A 20090-nucleotide genomic window follows, 5' to 3' on the forward strand; every position below is an offset into this window, starting at 1 on the left:
GGGGCGTGCGTGTTCACTGGGCACGCGTGCTCTCTGGACACGTGTGTACACCAGGCACGTATGTTCCTGGGCACATGTGTTAGCCATGTTTCCCAAGACACGCGATCAGTGCGAGCAGGGGTCGGACCCCACCCCGGGCAGTGCCCGAGCAGGAGGGTCCTTGGGCGGGAGTGTGTGTCCCTGCGTCAGGGCTGAGAGGCGGAGCCGCGCACGGCGCCCTGCAAGGCGCCTTCCAGACCCCGTGACTGGATGTTCCGGGGCAGGAAGACCCACCCGTGTCGGGGAGAGTGACGGAGAGGGTCCCGCTGCCGCGTGTGGCGGGGCGTGTTTCAGCGCTGCCTAAATATAGCTTTATTTTAGAAACTCTGCAGCCGTAAGTCAAGATAAAGAGGTTTCTGTCAAAATTAAATGGCGTGTCGGTTTCAACGAGCAACTGAGAGGGAGCGCGGGGGCGGCTGCTCCTCGTGTGACGAGACTCCCCGGCCCATCGCTCTGCGCCCACCCCAGGCGGCCAGGCTGCGCTACTAGCGCCGTGCCCTCCGGCCGCGTCCAGCTCCGTGGGCTCCTCCCGCTGTGTCTCTGGGCTCTTGCTGTGTCTCTGGGTTCCCTCCTGCTGTGTCTCTGGGTTCCTGCTGTGTCTCTGGGTTCCCTCCTGCTGTGTCTCTGGGTTCCTGCTGTGTCTCTGGGTTCCTGCTGTGTCTCTACGTAACCGCTGTGTCTCTGGTTCCTGCTGTGTCTCTGGGCTCTTGCTGTGTCTCTGGTTCCTGCTGTGTCTCTGGGTTCCTGCTGTGTCTCTGGGTTCCCGTGTGTCTCTGGGTTCCTGCTGTGTCTCTGGGTTCCCTCCTGCTGTGTCTCTGGGTTCCTGCTGTGTCTCTGGGTTCCCGCTGTGGCTCTATGTTCCCGCTGTGTCTCTGGTTCCTGCTGTGTCTCTGGGTTCCTGCTGTGTCTCTAATATCCCGCTGTGTCTCTGGTTTCCCGCTGTGTCTCTGGGTTCCTGTGTGTCTCTGGTTCCTGCTGTGTCTCTGGGTTCCCTCCTGCTGTGTCTCTGGGTTCCCGTGTGTCTCTGGGTTCCTGCTGTGTCTCTGGTTTCCCGCTGTGTCTCTGGGTTCCCTCCTCCTGTGTCTGTGGGTTCCCTCCTGCTGTGTCTCTGGGTCCCTGCTGTGTCTCCGGGTTCCTGCTGTGTCTCTGGGTTCCTGCTGTGTCTCTGGGTTCCCTCCCGCTGTGTCTATGGGCTCTTGCTGTGTCTCTGGGTTCCCTCCTGCTGTGTCTCTGGTTCCTGCTGTGTCTCTGGGTTCCCTCCTGCTGTGTCTCTGGGTTCCTGCTGTGTCTCTACGTAACCGCTGTGTCTCTGGTTCCTGCTGTGTCTCTGGGCTCTTGCTGTGTCTCTGGTTCCTGCTGTGTCTCTGGGTTCCTGCTGTGTCTCTGGGTTCCCGTGTGTCTCTGGGTTCCTGCTGTGTCTCTGGGTTCCCTCCTGCTGTGTCTCTGGGTTCCTGCTGTGTCTCTATGTTCCCGCTGTGTCTCTGGTTCCTGCTGTGTCTCTGGGTTCCTGCTGTGTCTCTAATATCCCGCTGTGTCTCTGGTTTCCCGCTGTGTCTCTGGGTTCCTGTGTGTCTCTGGTTCCTGCTGTGTCTCTGGGTTCCCTCCTGCTGTGTCTCTGGGTTCCCGTGTGTCTCTGGGTTCCTGCTGTGTCTCTGGTTTCCCGCTGTGTCTCTGGGTTCCCTCCTCCTGTGTCTGTGGGTTCCCTCCTGCTGTGTCTCTGGGTCCCTGCTGTGTCTCTGGGTTCCTGCTGTGTCTCTGGGTTCCTGCTGTGTCTCTGGGTTCCCTCCTGCTGTGTCTCTGGATTCCTGCTGTGTCTCTGGGTTCCTGCTGTGTCTCTGGTTCCTGCTGTGTCTCTGGGTTCCCTCCTGCTGTGTCTCTGGGTTCCTGTGTGTCTCTGAGTCCCTGCTGTGTCTCTGGTTTCCCGCTGTGTCTCTGGGTTCCCTCCTCCTGTGTCTGTGGGTTCCCTCCTGCTGTGTCTCTGGGTCCCTGCTGTGTCTCTGGGTTCCCTCCTGCTGTGTCCAGCACTGTGGCTTCCTTGTGGCATACCCGATTAGCTGCAGCACCCATGGGCGTTGAGCCCGTGTCTCTCCCTGCAGCCACAGCTCCTCCCCTGGGCGCCTGACTCTGCTGGGCTGCTGGGCAGGCGTCAGCTGCGGCCGCGCGTGTCCTGGCTCGGTTCGCAGAGTCTTAGTGAGCCGGTCAGTTCAGAATGCGGGCGTGAGAGCAGGCCCGGAGCCACCCAGAGGGTCGGAACCAGGTTTTCCCACCGGAGATTAACCCATGACCTCACACTCGCCCAGGCAGGACGGCCTCAGTGCGAATCCCAGGGCATGGCGCGGCGTTTCGAGAGTGACGCCACCCTCGGCTCCAGAGACCCTCCTGGGGCGAGCGTGGCCCCCGGACCCTCCCGAAGCCATCGCAGTCAGTGACCTTCCTGAGGGTCAGCCAGGCCCGGGGAGGCTTCTGGGAGAGGAACGGGCGGTGGCGGGGCTCTGCCCTTGGGCGGCTGTTCCCTCCGGCCTCGGGTGTGCTGAGGGCTGTGATCAGTGGGAGCCTAATAAAGCCAGTAATAAACGGATTATTCAGGTAATGCTGCTTTATTACAGCCTCATTATGATTGTAGAATCCTGATTAAAACGTGAATCAAAGATGAATTTCTCACTGGAGGGTCTGCGCACGGTGCTTCAGGAAACCCCACGGCACGGGTCTGGGCTCTGTGGCCCCCCGTGGGCGGGGTGCTGGGCTCTGCGGCCCCCCGTGGGCGGGGTACTGGGCTCTGCGGCCCCCCGTGGGCGGGGTGCTGGTTCTCGAGTGTGTCCTGTCTCCTGTGATCCCATGCAAATGTGCCGGCTTGGTGGGTTTCAGAAGGCGGGGGAGGGGGAGTACAGAACAGTGAGGAGAGGGGCAGGGTGGACGCTGACCAGTCGCACGTTGGGGTGACACATGAGGCCAACTGGAAAAGGGTCTCAGAACTCAGTGTTCTCTGTGTCAGGGTGATGGAGACCAGACACAGCGGGGGTCAGATGCGGGGGGGGGGGGTCAGATGCAGCAGGGGTTAGATGCAGGGGGGTGGTGTCGGGTCAGATGCGGGGGGTGGGGGGTTAGATGTAGGGAGGGTGGGGTTGGGTCAGATGCGGGGGGGGGGGTTAGATGTAGGGAGGGTGGGGTCGGGTCAGATGCGGGGGGGTCAGATGCAGGGGGGGTTAGATGCAGGAGGGTGGGGTCGGGTCAGATGCGGGGGGTCAGATGCAGGGGGGGTTAGATGCAGGAGGGTGGGGTCGGGTCAGATGCGGGGGGTCAGATGCAGGCGGTCAGATGCAGTGGGAGAGGTGGGGTCAGGGGTCAGATGCAGTCTCGGGTGTGGTGGGCTCACGTACAGTGCTCTCCCAGAGTCAGCTGGATTTTGAGGTCTGGTCTCACCGTGGCCATGAGCCCTTGCAGGGAGTGGAGGACGTGTGTGCCCCCTGGCCTCCAGATGACTAGTCCCATTCCTGTCCCACTGTTCTGCCCTGCACACTCCTCTCAGAATATTCCGGAGTCAGCTGCTCGGGCCCCTCCTGTCCTCATGGGGAGAGAGGGAGAGAGAAAGGGGGGAGGGGGGAGGGCAGAGGGGAAGGGGGAAGGGGAAAGAGAGGAAAGGGAGAGGGGGAAGCAGGGTGGGCCTGTCCCCCCCACCCCTGCAGAGCCCAGTGCTCAGCGGGAAGGGGTAAGGAAGGCTGGGAGGGGGTGGAGGTGAGTTTACACGGCACCCCAGACTCGCACAGCCCAAGTGTGGCAGCTCCTGGGACACTGTCTCCAGCACCACAGTCACCCATCACCACAAGACACATTGTCACCGTCCTGAGACAGCCACTTGTCATCACAAGACACATTGTCACCGTCCTGAGACAGACACTTGTCATCACAAGACACATTGTCACCATCGTGAGCCATCGCCCATCACAAGACACATTGTCATCATCGTGAGACAGTCACCCTCACAAGACACATTGTCACCATCCTGAGTCACTTGTCATCACAAGACACACTGTCACCATCGTGAGTCAATCACCCATCACAAGACACATTGTCACCATCATGACACAATTGTCACATCAGACACCTTGTCCAGTCATGGGACAGTCACCCATCAGGACACACTGTCACAGTACAAGCCTGCGTCACCTGTCTCCCTCAGATGTGGCCATCTGTCTGAGGACACTTGTCACCGTTACCGTGAGATCTTTGTCACCTGTCAGTGTCGCCAGGAGAGGAATTGCTGCTGCATGTGCGGTGCTCCTGTGCAGTGCTCAGGCGCCGTGTCTGTGCCCCGAGGCCTGACCCTGTGCGGGGCCATGAGGCAGGAAGCCCAGCGCCCCCCTGCGCCTCACGCACTTTTGGTGTTTTTCATTGTCTTGACTTTGCCGTGATTCACCAGGCTGCTCACGATACGGTTGTTTCCAGCCTGCAGTGTCCCACCTCCCGTGTCCCCGCCTCCCTCCTGCCCAGAGGCGGCTGGCGTGGAGCTGCCCTGGTCCGGGCGGGGCTCGGCGTCTCGTGTTTCGAGGGATCCCCTTGGTCCGCACATTCCCGCGCACGGGCAGCTCTGTTCACGCATGCAGCACAGCCACACGGGCACACGTGCCGACATTCCTTCTTCTGTGGATAGAATGTCACAGTGGCCACGTGACCCCCGCGCCCCCCCATGTGCCCGAGGCCCCGCCTACATGTGCCCCAGCGGCCGGACCCCCGCTCCCACCCTGGCCTCTCCCAGTCCACTCCCCCACGCCCCACGCTGAGCCCCGGGTGGTCCCTTTGGGGTGCCCTGGGGCCGAGGCAGACCCTGGTGGGCAGGGCCAGGGCCTTCCCTCCGAGATGCTGCCCCGGGACCGGCCACAGCAGCGGGGCTGTGGCCAGCCGGGAGTGTCGTGCAGACACGTGTGTGCACCCACGTCTGTGCATGTCCACGTGTGAAGGCGTGTCTGCGAGCCTGGGAGCATCCTTAGTGGGAGACTGCCGGGCTGTCTGCAGGGGTGGGGCAGGTGGGCGCTGAGCTGTCCTCGGGCGGAGCCCTTGTACTCTGGTCCCCGGCCCCGGGAGGCAGTCGGAGACATATAGGGTCTTGGCAGCTGGTGGGGGGGGTTGATGTACCCACAGCTCCCATCCTCAGGGTGCTCGGGGGCGAGAAGGGGGTCGGCGGCGGGGTCCTGGGGAGGAGGCTGGAGGAGCAGGCGGCCCGAGGCATCGTAGCAGCAAGTCGAGGGAAACAGAGTCTGCAGCTGGGGTGCCGGGCACATGTGGGGCCACGTGCATAGAGAAAGACCAAGTGGGGTGAAGGGCCACGCCGAGTCTTCCCTGACTTTGTGTCTGTCTTGTGCGCGCACACGCATGCAAACACAGGCACAGATGTGTACACACATGCATGCATACACAGAGATACACGTGCACACGTGTGTGCACATGCATGCATACGGATGCACACAGGCATGCACACACTTCTTTTTCTCCCTACCTTTTCCCCTCTAACAGCTGAGCACTGTCTGGGGATCCTGCACCTGCTGGGGCTCTGGGGTTTCTCTCAAAGGCCAGGATTCGTTAAACCCTTAACCACACTTTCCGAACACGTGGTTCCAGCACCCCCACCGGCCGCCCCCCCCCCGCCAGTGTCCCAGCCCCCGCCCCCAGCTCAGCTCTGCAGACCAGGTCCCCAGTGCCAAAGTGTTTGCCGCTTGCTGCTCCTCACCGTGGCTTTTTATATTCGCGCCCGAGAGCGTTACTGCGGCAGGGGCTCCGTGCACATGCAGGGCAAAGCTAAACTCCTGACACCCCAGGAAATGGTCAATCAGAGAGAAGTGGCAGAGTTCTTTCAAGCACTGCATGTTTGTGATTCTGGTATGAATTAATAGTCCGAACCGTTGTGTGCTCCTGTATTTTAGGCTGACATGAAACAGGCAAACCTGCAGGTAGACGATTTAGTAAGTGTGGGAAGAGGGAAGTTTTAAAGGTCTGAGGGAAAGTCTGAGCAGCCTGTGAAGGTGTAAACGTTTGCCTTCAGAGGGAACGTTGGTCTCCGCTCCGAAGCACTGTGTTGGGACGGTGCTGAGGCAGCTGCGTGGTGAGGAGAAGGACCGTGACGGGCCCTGTGGGGGCAGGGGCATCGCCCTTCCTTCCTGGGTCCCGGGAGTCAGGCGACTCAGCCAAAGTGCTCCTTCAGCGCCACTAACGAGGCTGCCCTCAAGGCGGTGGGTGCCCAGGCCGCCGCCTGCCTGTGGGCTTCTCACTCACCTCAAGGCCGGGCGACAGTCTGGCTGGACGGAGCGTCCCTGGTGGCCGCCTGTCCTGAGTCTGCTCTCTCCCTCCGTGCCCTCCGGCCCCACGGATCACATCTGCAGCTGTGCGCGTCTGATGGCCTCTTCCCCCACCCGCCGCTCCCCTGTTCTGTCCCTGTCTTTGGCTTCTGCCATTCTGGACTCAACGTGTTTGGGAGTTTTGTTGGGGGCAGTTTCCTCTGGGACTGTAAGGGTGTGTGCAGGGGTGAGTATAGGGGTCTGTGCAGGGTTGAGTGTAGGGGTGTGTGCAGGGGTGAATGTAGAGTGTGTGCAGGGGTGAGTGTAGGGGTCAGTATAGGGGTGTGTGTGCAGGGGTGACTGTAAGGGTGTGTGCAGCGGTGAGTGTAGGAGTGTGTGTGCAGGGGTGACTGTAAGGGTGTATGCAGGGGTGACTGTAAGGGTGTGTGCAGGGGTGAGTGTAGGGGGTGTGTGCAGGGGTGACTGTAGGAGTGTGTGCAGGGGTGAGTGTAGGGGTGTGTGCAGGTCTCGGCTGTCTCTGGGGTCCTGTGCTCCCCAGCCCCGTGAGGTTCCTCTCTGGGGCCCTTCACCTCGTCGTCCTTCATCAAGCTCCTCCTGTCCCCAGGGTCACTGACGATCCTCCCATCGTCCCTCCTGCCCTCACCCACACTCTCTGGCTGTTCGTTTCTCTCAGTCCTTCCAAGTTCTCACCACGTCCCTTGGCTTCTTTGCCCTGTCTCAGAGCTCCAGGCTCTCTTCAGCTGCCCTTCCTGCACTCACCCTGCACGCACCCCCACACTCACCCCTACATTCACCTCCTGCATACACCCTTATAGTCACCCCTGCACACACACCCCTATACTCACCCCCTGCACATACCCTTACAGTCATCCCTACGCTCACCCCTGCACACACACCCTACACTCACCTCCTGCATACACCCTTACATTCACCCCTGCACGCACGCCCCTATGCTCACCCCTGCACACACCCTTACATTCACCCCACACCATACCCCTATGCTCACCCCTGCACGCATACCCTGCACATACACCCCTACACTCACCCCTGCACACAACCTTATAGTCACCCCTGCACACCCTGTACTCACCTCCTGCACACACCCTTACACTCACCCCTGCACACACACCCCTACACTCACCCCTGCACATACATCCCTGCACACTCACCCCCTACACACTCCTGTGCACACACCCCTATATTCACCCCTGCACATACACTCCTGTACTCACCTCTGCACCCTCCCACTGCACATACAGCTCTGCGTTCTCTCTCTGCTCTCCCCCCATCTTCAGGGTGGGGCACCTCACAGTCCTTGCGTGGCCCCCCACGCCCTCTGGCCATTGGGCCACCCTGTCCTGGGGGCAGCCCTCTGTGTCAGCAGGACAGACAGGAGGACTCCGGAAGGGCCAGGCCCACCCTGGACCCGGGGTCACCGTGGTCACTGCCTGCTGTGCTGTGCTGCGCCCGCCCCCAGGGCCCGAGGCTCAGGGGTTGGTCTGGGTGGGGGGCTGGGGGCCCCACCCGCTGTGCTCAGGAGTCGCTCCTGGTGGGGCTCCGGGGTCGAACCCAGATCCATCTGTGCTGTGCCTGGGGCCTCCACGACTCCATGGTCCAGGACTCGGTGTCCAAGCTGCCTCCCGCCCGCGTTGCTGCAGGTTCCGGAACTTTCTCTCCCCCGGAAACGGCCACAGCCCCTGGCCCCGGGCCGCGTGGACCAGGGGGCCCCCAGCCGGCCCCACGCACGGACTGCCCCGGTGTCTGGCACGACAGCGGCAGGTGAGCCGCACACGTGCTCGCGGCCAGGAGGCGCTTCCTCGGCGCCCAGAATAGGCAGTGACCACGCCCTGCGCGCCGTGACGGAGACCGCCTGAGAAGCCCCTCCCCGTACCTGCCGAGACCCGCGCTTCTACACACACGGGGCGACTGTCCGCCGTGTGTGTCAGCGGGCGGGGCGCGGTCGCCAGGACCCCGCAGCTCACGGTGTCGGCAGCAGCTGAGTCAGACACCCGCGGTCCCGCCCGCCATCTCCGCTGAGCCCAGGGAGGCCTCGTGGGGCGCCGAACACCTGTGGAACGTTCCGGAGCAGAGCCTCGTGCCTGCCTGTGCTGCCGGGGGCTGCCAAGTCTTGGCACTGCAGCCTCCCGGAAGGCACCTTGACGCCTCTTGGCCTCGGCCCGGGGCTGCGGGTGTCGGTCTGTGTTGCTGTGGCTGAGCAAGACCCAGGCGGCCGGGACACCACCTCCCTGGGCTTGTCGGGGTCACGGCCACTCGGGGGGCTCACTGCGAGCTCCCTGAAGCCCCGGGCACAGCTGGAGAGGGCTCGGGCTTGTGTTGCTCTGTTTCTGGGGAGCCACTCCCCGGTCCTGGAGTGGTCCTGGTCCGGTGCTCGGGGCTGGGGGTCGAGCTTGCCAGCACTGCTCGTGGACCCGCCTGGTGGCCGTGTGGAGCCTGAGGCATGCAGCGAGCCTGCCAGCTGCAGCCCAGCTGAGCTCGAGGGCCGGTGCAGGGAGCAGCCACACGGCAGGAGACGCTGGCACTGCCCGCAGCCCTGCCGTCCGGGCACTCCGCAGGGACGCCACCACAGCCGTGCTGACCCTGGGCCCTTCTCTTGCAGTCAAGTTCAGCAGCTGCTCGGGGCCCGCGGGGACGCAGTATGAGACCAGCAGCGAGGACTTCAAGGTCGGGACGGACGGGACGGTCTTCGCGGCCCGGGAGCTGCGGGTCCCCTCCGGGCAGGTGGTGTTCACCGTGACGGCCTGGGACTTCCTGACAGCCCAGCGCTGGGACACGGTGGTGCGGCTGCTGGTGGCCGCCCCCTCGACACGCCCCGGACACAAGGTAGGCCTGGCTGCAAGAGGCCCTGCCCTCTGCCCGCACAGCCCACCCCCCCCTCCCCCGGCTCCTGCGGGCGGGAAGCAGGAAGCGAGCAGGAGGGGGCGTTCACGATCCCGACCCCACCTCAGCCGCAGGGCAGCACCGGCGGGCGTGGGCGCGGGGAGCTCGGGCCGTCAAGCACGTGGGCTGCTGGCCAGAGCAGGGTGCAGCCTGTTCCCCAAGGCCCCGGGACAGGCCCAGGGCTAAAGGGCTCAGCTCTCACTATTCAGGAGCTCCCGCGGCTGAGGGTCAGGCCCTCACCAGCCCCCGCAGCCGAGGGGTCGGACCCTCACCAGCCCCCTCGGCCAAGGGTCAGACCCTCACCAGCCCCCGCGGCCGAGGGGTCGGACCCTCACCAGCTCCCGGGGCTCCCACGGCCAAGGGCTCGGACCCTCACCGGCTCCCGGGGCTCCCGTGGCGGAGGGGCTCTGTGAGCCACAGAGGAGAGGCCCCCCCCACTCCTTCTCCTGGAGCATCTGCACAGCAGGTGCCCCAAGGCCCAACCTTGGGGAATGGGCCGCTGTGTCTCGTCCTAAACAAATCGAGGTGCTTCCGGGCAGGAGAGAGACGTGGTGCTCTGGGGTCAGTCGGCCCCTTCAGTGTGAGCAGGAAGGGAACCCAGAGAGCCCACAGGAGACGCAGGCCCAGGGCCCCATGGACAGGACCAGCCACCCGGGGGCAGCCAGACCCTTGTCCCATGCAGGGGCCTCTTCTGGTGGTAGACATGGAGCTCCCAGAAAGATGCCGGGAGAGCACTGTGCCCAAGGGCAGCCACAATAGAGCCCGTACTGCTGCTCTGACCCCGACCAGCTCAGAATGCAGCCAGCCCATGTGAACACACGCACACATATGAACACGTGTGCACACATGCACAGACATGTGTGAGCACACATGTATACACACATACACACATATGAATGCACACATGCATGTGCACATGCCTACACAGACACACATGCATACACAGACACATGCATGCACACACAGACATGTACATACATGTGCAGACACATGCACACATACATACACAAGCATACACACCAACATACACATGCATATGCGCACATGCATACATGTACCATGTACACACATGCAGATACACATGCATACATGTGCATGCACACGCAGATATACACATATGCATGCATACACTCAGTCTTAGCCCTTGCACATGCACATGTACACACATATACGCACATGCACATACATTTCTCAGCTCACGCACACTCAGGCTCAGCCGTGCACACGCCTCCTGTCTGCTGCTGTCTGACGTGTGTCCCTCTGTGGACGCTCTGCAGCCGAGGACACACTGGGATATATACTCGTCTCGAATTCTCGACGGCTGCACTCGAGGGGGCCTTCCCGATCCCCCTTCCCCTGCGCACTGGGGAGAGGAGCCGCCTGTGGGTGGGGCTAACGCGGGGCGGGGGAGGCGGGGCGGGGGGATCATACTCGGTAGAGGAGACCAGCTGAGAAGTAAAGTGGCAGCCAGGGTCCTGGGGCATCGGGCCTTCTGTGCCCGTCATGCCTGGTTGGCGTGGGAAGCCATGACCACACACAGCATCAGGAAGGGACGTGAAGGCAGGGGAGGGGAGCAGAAAGCAGGCAGCCGAGTCGGGGGGAGGTGCAGGGGAGGCATCCGCGGGCAGCCGCGTAGTGGGCCCAGGGCGACCAGTGCCCCCCCACTGCGACGGTCCGCGACGGCCTGCCCGACGTGAGCAGAGGCCCGAGCCCCGCCCCGCCTCCTCGGCCTCCAGGCCGGCCCCCCAGTGCCAGCGGCTGGGCCAGAATCCCCTGTGCGTCTCGCAGGAGAGCGGGAGCCAGTCACTCAGCGCAGATGACGCCCCACCCCAGCCGGCTGCACGGTCAGGCACAGCCGTGGGCGTCACTGCCCTGAAGGCCACCGGCTCTGTGGGCAGAAGCTCCTGAGCCCCTGCATGGGCCTGCCGGGGTCTCTGTTCTGGCCCCCTGGGAGGGCCGTGTGGCCGTGACGGGAGCTGCTGCGTCCCCGAGAGCCTCAGGCCCGGCTTCCCGTGGGCCCTGCCAGAGCCACACGGGGCAGGCGCCAGGGGCCCACCGCTGCTGTGCACCTGCCAGGCCCCGCCACTGACCCCTCACTGACCCCTCACTGACCCGCCACTGACCCCTCACTGACCCCCCACTGACCCGCCACTGACCCCTCACTGACCCCCCACTGACCCGCCACTGACCCCTCACTGACCCGCCACTGACCCCTTACCACTGACCCCTCACCACTGACCCCCCACTGACCCCTCACCATGACCCCCGCTGCCCTGCACCAGCCACTGCCCCTCAGTACCCCCCCTCCCTGCTGTTGCTCCATGCGAGTCCCCATCCTGCATGTCCGCCCTGGGCCATCAGGCTGGGGGTGGTGGGGACAGGGAGGGGCTGGGGCCAGCTGGAGGCTGAGGCCGAGGGATGAGCCGGTAGAGGGAGGGATGTGGGGGAGGGAGGCGGGACGGGGGGCAGGTCCAGCAGGGGCTGCTCTCTTGTCCCCCCTGCGCTGTCCATGCCCACTGCCCCCTCACAGCCATGGGCAGCTGCCCACTGGGCTGGGCCCCCGCAGAGGCAGCGCTGGGTGAGGATGCCCCTGGCTGGCTCGTCCCCCTTCGCCTGTCGGCCCTGAGCCCGCCGCTGCTCCTGAGGCAGGCCCAGGTCTGCCGGGGCCTCTCCTTGGGCCCTGCCGCTCTGTGCACGTGTGCGTGTGTACATGCGTGTGTGTACACGCGTGTGTGTGTACATGAGTGTGTGCGTGTCGCCTGGCCCGTGGTTCAGGCAGACCTTGTTTCTGAAGATGCCGTGGCAGTGTGGGCTGGTCACGACACAGACGGGGGCGTCCCGTGGGCCCTCTGCTGCTGGCCCCATCCCGCCCCCGTGCAGGCTCCCAGGGCCCTCACTCCCGGCCGCCCCCCAGGAGCACGGCCACAGGCCCCGCAGCTGTGTTCCCGCCAACGCCCCGCGGGACCAGCCGCCCGGCACCACCCGACAGCCCAGAGAAAGGCGTCCCGGCCTGTGTAAAAACACAAAAAGAGAAGAGGGCCCAGCGGGGCTCTACCTCTCCCGCTGTCTGCGTTTGGTAGTCTCGCGCCGCTTCCCCACCCCGAGGAGGTTGATGGTGATGATGAGGCAGGCGAAGGAAGGAACGGAAGCAAGTTGGTTGGTCTCGATCGCAGTTTATTCCAATCTCCTCTCTATACACTCCCGTCTCTCTCTCTGCTTCTCTCTCCGTTCTCGATCTCTCTCTGGATCTTCTAATATTCCCCTTTCTGTCCTGCTCGCTCTCACTTCTTTCACTTTGTGCTCTGCTTATGTGTGTGCCACTGTGCTCTCTGCGTCTGTCTCTCTGCGTCTGTCTCTCTGCGCCTGTCTCTCTGTGTCTGCCTCTCTGTCTCTGCCTCTCTGTGTCTTCTGTCTTCTTCCTCTGTCTTCTTCTTCTGTCTCCTTCTTCCTCTGTCTCCCTTGTCTTCTTTCTCCTTTCCCGTCTCTTCTATCTCCCCTCAGTGCCCCACAGTCTTAGTTTATATAGCAAATTACATAGGGTGGTGACACAAAGGTGAGTTTAACATCAACAAATCAACAAAGAAGGGTAAGACTATTTCTCGAGGAGATTAACAAAATCTCATCTAAGGAAATCTCATCTAAGAAGATCCACTCAAGGGTGGGGGTCCAAACAAGGGTGTATCAGGGTGTGAGCTAGTAATCTACTTAAATAGTTATAGTAAATCTACTTCTAATATTTCTAGAAATGTCATTCTGTATGGGCACAGTAAGAGATATAAAGTTTGTTTTTTCCTGAGGGCATCTCCAGACCACAGTCCTCAGGCCAGGTTAATCTTCCTAACCCCAGCAGGATCCTAATCTCATCTCGTTACTTTTGGATCATGACAGCATTGTCCATGATCATGCCCTCAACTTATAGTTGAGTATTGTGGCACTGCTTTGGCCTGGCCCATTTCGATGCCAGGGTAGCACATAACTCACCGCTTGCCCTGGATCCGTCCTGTCCCTCGTCAGGATCCTGCTTTTGGGGTGCTAGGAAAGCAGATGCCCAGGAGTAAATATTATTGGAATCAATCAACTCCCAAGTTACAAGCACAATATTGTCTTCCTGTGTCCATACAGAAAGGACATTGCTTTAAGGTAAACTATGTTCCCTAAGGCAAGGATAAAAGGACAAACCCCATGTTATCCTACACCGGCCGGACTGGCTGGATTTAACTCCTTTAGCTACGGTGGTTTTTCCCATAAAACCACAGGAAATTCTGTTTCTTACTGGGCAGTTTCCCGGTGCTCGAGAGCAAGCTCCGAGTCCGGTTTCTGGAGAGACACTGGAGACCAGGGGGGGCGCGCAGCCCCCAGATGCAGCCCCCCAAGTTAGCCCCGAATGTGGCCATGTGCGGAGAGCCAGTGGGTGGGGCCCTGCGGCCCGGGACGGGAGGAGACGGGCTTCAGTGTATGGTGGCGAAGCATGTACATGCTTGCACACGCGTGCACACGACATGCATGACTTGGCTGCTGAGCTGGCCCCAGGCCGGGCGGTTTCCGCAGACGCTTCGTGGCTCCCTCAGGAGTTTGCCCAGCGCCCAGGAGCGGTCAGAGGAGCGATGCCGACGAGGGTGCTAGGTGCTGGGTGCCTCTTCGAACCAGCCGAGGCCGGGCGGGTCCGGCAGCAGAGACGCTTCGGTTGTTTTGTTGTGTTTGTTGGAGACATTTGATCCACAGGTCCACGCTGCCATGGAAACCGGCCGGAAGTGGCCCGTCCCTCGTTAACCGGCCTAAGTGCTGCCCGCAGCTGGGCAGGCGGGAGGGGAGTCGGCGCCAACGGACCTTCCGCGCCTTCTGCCGCCTCTCGGGCTTCTCCACAGACTCGTGACCCCCAGCGGGAGGCTTAGCCCTGGGGGCCGGGCCCTGCTGCCCCAGCTGTGAGGCCAGAGGCTCAGGCTCCCCTGGCAGTGCTCCTTCCCGCCGCTGAGCCCGTCCCCGGGGCCTAGGCGTGTCCCTGGGCTGGGCTGGGTCTGGTCAGCCTTGCACAGCCCGAGGCTCACTGCAGCTTCTGGTTCCCTTTGGGTCTTCTTTGCGAGTCTCTGAGTCAAGGCCCGAGAACGAGCCTGACCAGCAGGGCCGGGGTGGGCTGTGGGCATGGCCCCCGCCTAACTCTGGACGTTTAACTTCTCGGGAAACGAGAAATCAGCTTCCGAGGAGCTGGGGCCCACCCAGAGGCACAGCGACAAGTTGGGGTATCAGGGGCCTGAGGCACCATCGGGCTGCTGTGGCCCTCGCCCAGGGGTACAGGTCGACTTGCTGGCAGCACTGCACGCCCGGGCCCTTGAATAAGAAAAGGAGGGGTCAGTCGAACCCAGGGTTCAGAGGTTGCCCGCAGGCTCCTCCTGGCCCAGCCGTTCCCCAGGAGCTGCAGGAAACACCAACTGCCGCACCATCCAGTCCCCTGCTGGGCACGGCCGCACCGTCCAGGCCCCCGCTGGCCACGGCCGCACCGTCCAGGCCCCCGCTGGCCACGGCCGCACCGTCCAGGCCCCTGCCGGGCACTGCCGTAGCCGGGGCCCCCGGTGGCCCTTCCTCTTGCCGTGGTGCAGGGAGCACAGAAGGCGCCTGCGGGGCCCTGCCCGGGTGTGGGCACCGGTGGCCGGGTCAGCCTGGACCGGGCCCCTGCGACGCTGGGGGTTCTGGGCCGCCCGTCTGCAGGGGGCGTCCCAGCACAGCGGCCGTGGCCCGGGACGTGGGGGCTGGCTTGCACGGGGGGCCTGGGCCTGGGTCCCCTTCGTCGCCCCCAGGCTGCACTGCTCCCCGCGCCCGTCCTCTCCAGGCCCGTCGCGCACCTGCCGCAGCCCTGCGGGCACATCACCTGAGCACTGGGAAGGCTCCGTGCAGCGCGTCATCACGCCGCTGAGTCCCGGCGGCCCCTGGCTGGGTCGTGCTCGCCTGCCCTGGCTGGGCCACAGCGGGCCCCAGCCCCTCGCCTGCAGGCCGGGGTGGCCCCAGGCGTGACACTGGCTCCCGCCAGGCTCCGTCTGGTCTGTGCGGGCCGTGCGGGAGCAGCCGGGTCCAGCCGGCGGGCGGGAGCACTGGGCTCCGTCCCCGACCCCGGGTGGCTGTGGCGCCTCGAGGCCCGAGCTCCCAGCCAGCCGACAGAGCCGCAGTGACAAGCGGGACACGGGACATGGGCGGGCGGGACGGCCTGCGCTGAGCTCCGCGGGCCCGGGGCCTGGTGACTGTCCTGCTGCTCAGGCCCAGGGTTTGGCACATGTACCTCCCTGGGGTGCGGGGCCACTCCGCGGGGACACCGTCCACCCGCGCCTCTGGGCTGGGTCAGACAGGCTGTCCTGGGCTCCCCAGGGGGCCCGGCCCAGGGTGGCCACGTGCGCGGCCACACTCAGCCGCGGCCTGTGCTGGAAGACCCTCCGTCCCGTCCGCGTGGCCCTGGTCACGCCACGGGAGGCTCCATCCTCGAGTGTCCTGTGTGTCTGGGGCTGCCCCCGGGACTCTGCTCGGCTCCTGGGCTCCGGAAGCCCCGTCACAGCCGCGCCTGCTCTTGCTGTCTGTGCGGGCGACTTCGGCTTCTTCTCTGCGACTCTCCCCCGTCTGGTTCTCTTTGGGGGGATCCTCTCCTGGCCCAGCTCAGGGCTCACCCCGTGGCACCTGGGGACGCTGCAGGGCCGAGTCCAGGCCGGCCGTGTGCCACGCCCGCCCCGCCCCGGCCCCGTCTCTCCAGCCCACGGCCGCGGCCCCGCAGTGCACCGTGTCCTTCCCTCTGTGGCTTCCCGACCGGGCCGCGGGGTGGCGGAGGGGACGGGGCCTCCCCTGCCGGCCGTGACGCGTCAGCCCGCCTCTCTCCCGCCCCGCAGCCTCTGCGAGGGAAGAAGCCAGCGGGCGCGCAGCCCCCCGGGGACACCCTGCTGCCTTGGGCCCCCCAGCACAGCCCCGGCGGGCTCCGGCGGCAGAAGCGGGACTGGGTCATCCCCCCGATCAACGTGCCCGAGAACTCGAGGGGGCCCTTCCCCCAGCAGCTGGTGCGGGTAAGCGCCACCCCTGGGTGCTGCGGCACGCGGTGGGCCCACCGTGGGGGGAGCCGGGGACAGGCTGGGGCGGCCACGAGCTCCACACGGGCTGTTCCAGGGGTCCCGGAGCCCCCGCCCCACCTGCACACTTGTCTCTGCCGTGTCGGGGCCGGCGCCTGGCCATGGTGTCAGGGTAATGGGTGGAGGTTTGGGCGTCTGGGAGCATTGGGGTCTTTTGGGAGCACTGGGTGCGGGGCCCGGGGGCCCTGGGGCATGGGGAGCACCAGAGTCCCGGGAGCACTGGGCGGGCACAGGGCCAGCCGGGCTGTCAGGAGCGGGCGCAGCCCCTGTTCGGGGAGTCAGGACGTGCCCGCCTGTGCCCATAGGCCTGAGGCCAACATCCAGCCCGCCCGGACCCCAGCGGGCAGGAGCCTGGCAGGAGCCTGGCAGCTCGGCCGAGCTCTCTGGGCCCCAGGCTGCCCCTCTCGGAGCTGCAGTCCTGGGGCACCGTGAGCCTTGGGGGGGCTGAGCCCCCAACCCCACAAGGCTCCTGGCGGGCCACATCCTGTGCGCAGGGAAGTGTCAGCCTCTCCTCAGGACATAGACACTTATGAACACGTGTCCGTGCCCACAGGCGGCTCACGTGTGCCCGTACATGCATGTGCCAGGGAACCCATGTACATGCACACACGTGAGCACATGCCTGCACACCACCATGTCTACCTGTGAACACGTGTACACACATGTGGCGGTGTCAGAGCAGAGCTGGCTGCAGCGATACTAGACATACGCCGGTGACCCCGGGTCACCGAGTTCCGGGCTGAGAGGAGACGAGGGAGAAGCTTCATTCCCTGAGCCCTGCCCTGAGCCTGGAGTCAGCAGCCAGGACGCAGCCAGGACACGCGTGTGCCAGCCTCCCGGGCCGTGCCCAGGGGAGTCCTGAGTCAGACCCCGTCCGAGCCCACCCACTCGCATCCCCGGCAGCTCTGCTGCTCCTTGCCACGGCGGCAGGAGGGGCAGCCCGTGGTCCCGCCGGAGACGGAGCTCGGAGACACACCACTCCCCGCCCATGCGTGAGCGACCGGGTTCGGGCAGAGAAGGAAGCGCAGACCAGCACCCGTGGCCGTGCCTCCCCCGGCACCGTGGGCTAGTGGTCACGGGCCATCCCTATGTCTGGGCAGGCCTAGGTGGGCTGGCCCGGTGCGCAGGGACCCCCGCCTGCCCTCCTGAGTGGCTGGTGCCTCTTCTGTGCCCGAGATGGCTCAGTGCCCTGTGGAGCCCGGCCGGGCCCAGCCGGTCACTCCCCGTGCTGGACAGCGCTGATGGGTCGCACTGGCCACGGGCAGCAGCCGCTCACAGGGGCCCCGGGTGGGAAGCAGATGGGGTTCCTCCCTCCACACAGCCCCGGTGCCTGGCACAGCTGCCCTGCAGCCCGGCTGCGGCCCCGAGTCGGGGTGGAAGAAGCGGGACCCCCAGCCGACACTCTCCCCCCTCAGATCCGGTCCGACAAGGACAACGACATCCCCATCCGCTACAGCGTCACGGGCGTGGGCGCCGACCAGCCGCCCATGGAGGTCTTCAGCATCGACTCCATGTCCGGCCGCATGTACGTGACGCGGCCCATGGACCGTGAGGAGCGGGCGTCCTACCACGTGAGTGGGGCCGGAAGGGGGGGCCGCCCTGGGCACTTTGGGCTCTGGTGGCGGCTGAGCCCGCAGGACCCGGCCACCCCACCCCTGCTCCAGGCCGAGCAGCGGGCAGCGGGCAGCCCAGCTCGGGGCCGAGCGGGTGCAGGACAGGGGCCGCCCGGGCCCGCAGTGTCCCAGGACACTCCCACAAGAGCACCCGTGTGTCCCCTGCCGGGGCCCCCATTGGGCCCCCCACGGCAGCCGGCTGATGGGGCGCGGGGCCGTTCCAGCTCAGAGCCCACGCCGTGGACATGAACGGCAACAAGGTGGAGAACCCCATCGACCTGTACATCTATGTCATCGACATGAACGACAACCGGCCCGACTTCCTCAGCCCCGTCTACAACGGCTCCGTGCACGAGGGCGCCAAGCCAGGTGAGCTGCCCGACAGCCCTGCGTGCCAGGACCATGACGTGCGTGCCGAGACCATGATACATATGCCAGGGCCGTGACATGCGTGCCGGGACGGAGGCGCGTGCCAGGACCATGATGTGCATGTCAGGACCAAGATGTGTGCCAGGACCATGATGTGCGTGCCGGGACTGTGATACATATGCCAGAACCGTGACATGTGTGCCGGGACCGTGATGTGCGTGTCGGGACTGTGATATATATGCCAGGGCTGTGACGTGTGCCGGGACCATGATGTGCGTGTCAGGACTGTGATACATATGCCAGAACCGTGACATGTGTGCCAGGACCGTGATGTGCGTGTTGGGACTGTGATGCACGTGCCATGACCATGATGCATGTGCCGGAACATGACATGCGTGTCTGGACCATGATGCGTGTGCCAGGACCGTGACGTGTGTGCCCAGACCGTGACGTGCACCCTGAACCGTGACATCCACGCCCCACTGACATGACAGGCTGGTCCCCGCACCCAGCATACACCACCTAGAGCAGGCCGCCTCTTGGGGTCTGGCTTCAACCCAGGGCTGGGCGCTGGGTCCTGGGTGTGAGGGCAGGGCTCTGGCGCCCCTCCCCCGCTGCATAGGGGCCCCTGGGTTGACATACAGGAAGCAGGAAGGACTCTGGTTCCACGTGGGGTGGGGGTGGGGAGCAGCCACCAGGGCTCCTGCCAGGACTGGGGACCAGCGGGCGCGGGGCCGAAGGAAAGGAGGCACAAGGGGCCCCTGAGGCCACACGGGCAGCGCCCAGCGCCAGCCTGGCACAGGTCCAGGCCCGGAAGCCTGTTCCACCCGGGTCCCGGGGGATTCGGTGACGTCACTCGGCCAGGGGGGCCCGCGGGTGTTGGTGGCATCACTCCGGCTGATCGGGCACTTTGTAGTCCTGCTGTCTACCACCGGCCACCGGGCCGCGGACAGCTGTCCACTCGTGTCTTTCTCCCCCTTCAACCCCGTGCACGGCCCCACCGCCCAGAGCTGCCCTGCTGGTGGGGGCCTCCGGGAGAGGCGCATCTCCCCAGACGCCACGCGCACCCGGGAGGCCTCCCAGCCCGGGCCCCGCAGTGCTGGGCAGTACCAGCCGTGTGGACAGCGCCCTGCAGGCCCAGGGTCCGAGAGCAGACCCCCGCCTTCCGGAACGGCCTCAGGGATGCAGCCAGGCCCCCAGCAGAGCTCCTGGGGGTGTGACACTGTGTCCCCCCGCCCCGGCGCTGGGAGCCGTGGCCAAGGCAGGGCGGGCGGGTTCCCCCGTTCATGGGCCCAGACTTTTATTTATTTTGGTGCCCGAGGAGGTGCCCCAGATTAGCGCTGCGGGCGAGTGCCCGGGTGGTGCGGGCACTTGAGAGTCTCCTGAATATTAAGGATTTAAATCTTTAGCTCCAGTGATTTGAGCAGAAAGCCAATTACGGGGCTGAATTAGTTTTCAAATTAAACTGCAATTTAAGGCTTGTGAAATTAATCCTTCAAGGCGCCCGGCCGCATGTGGACACGAATCCCGACCAGCCCAGCCCAGCCCCAGCTCGCGCCCTCACCTGCCACACGGTCAGCGGCAACTCGGCAGGGCCCTGGGGGACACGGGGGTCCCCGCAGCAGCCGGCCCCGCCCGGGAAGCCCCCACAGGGAGCCGACGACCCTCTTCCCGCCCTAGGCCTTGCGGGTGCAGCTCAGTCCACCACCAGCCTTGCCGTGGGCTCAGAGGGGGGCCGGTACTCGTGTCCTGCTGTGGCGGCTGCACACACGCACCCGCCCCCTCCC

At 64.6% G+C, this 20090-nt stretch overlaps 1 protein-coding gene across 1 annotated transcript in view; it reads left to right on the forward strand.

The window, feature by feature from the left end:
* CDH4 (cadherin 4) overlaps positions 1–20090 on the forward strand; it is a 69845-nt gene that overhangs the window by 32440 nt on the left and 17315 nt on the right. The window contains exons 3-6 of the mRNA XM_055137383.1: positions 8944–9167; positions 16088–16258; positions 17737–17892; positions 18159–18303. Of these exons, the coding sequence (XP_054993358.1) occupies positions 8944–9167; positions 16088–16258; positions 17737–17892; positions 18159–18303 (696 nt within the window). The remainder of the gene's footprint in view (positions 1–8943; positions 9168–16087; positions 16259–17736; positions 17893–18158; positions 18304–20090) is intronic.

Source organism: Sorex araneus, chromosome 5, assembly GCF_027595985.1.
Source record: "Sorex araneus isolate mSorAra2 chromosome 5, mSorAra2.pri, whole genome shotgun sequence".
NCBI classification, from domain to species: Eukaryota; Metazoa; Chordata; class Mammalia; order Eulipotyphla; family Soricidae; genus Sorex; species Sorex araneus.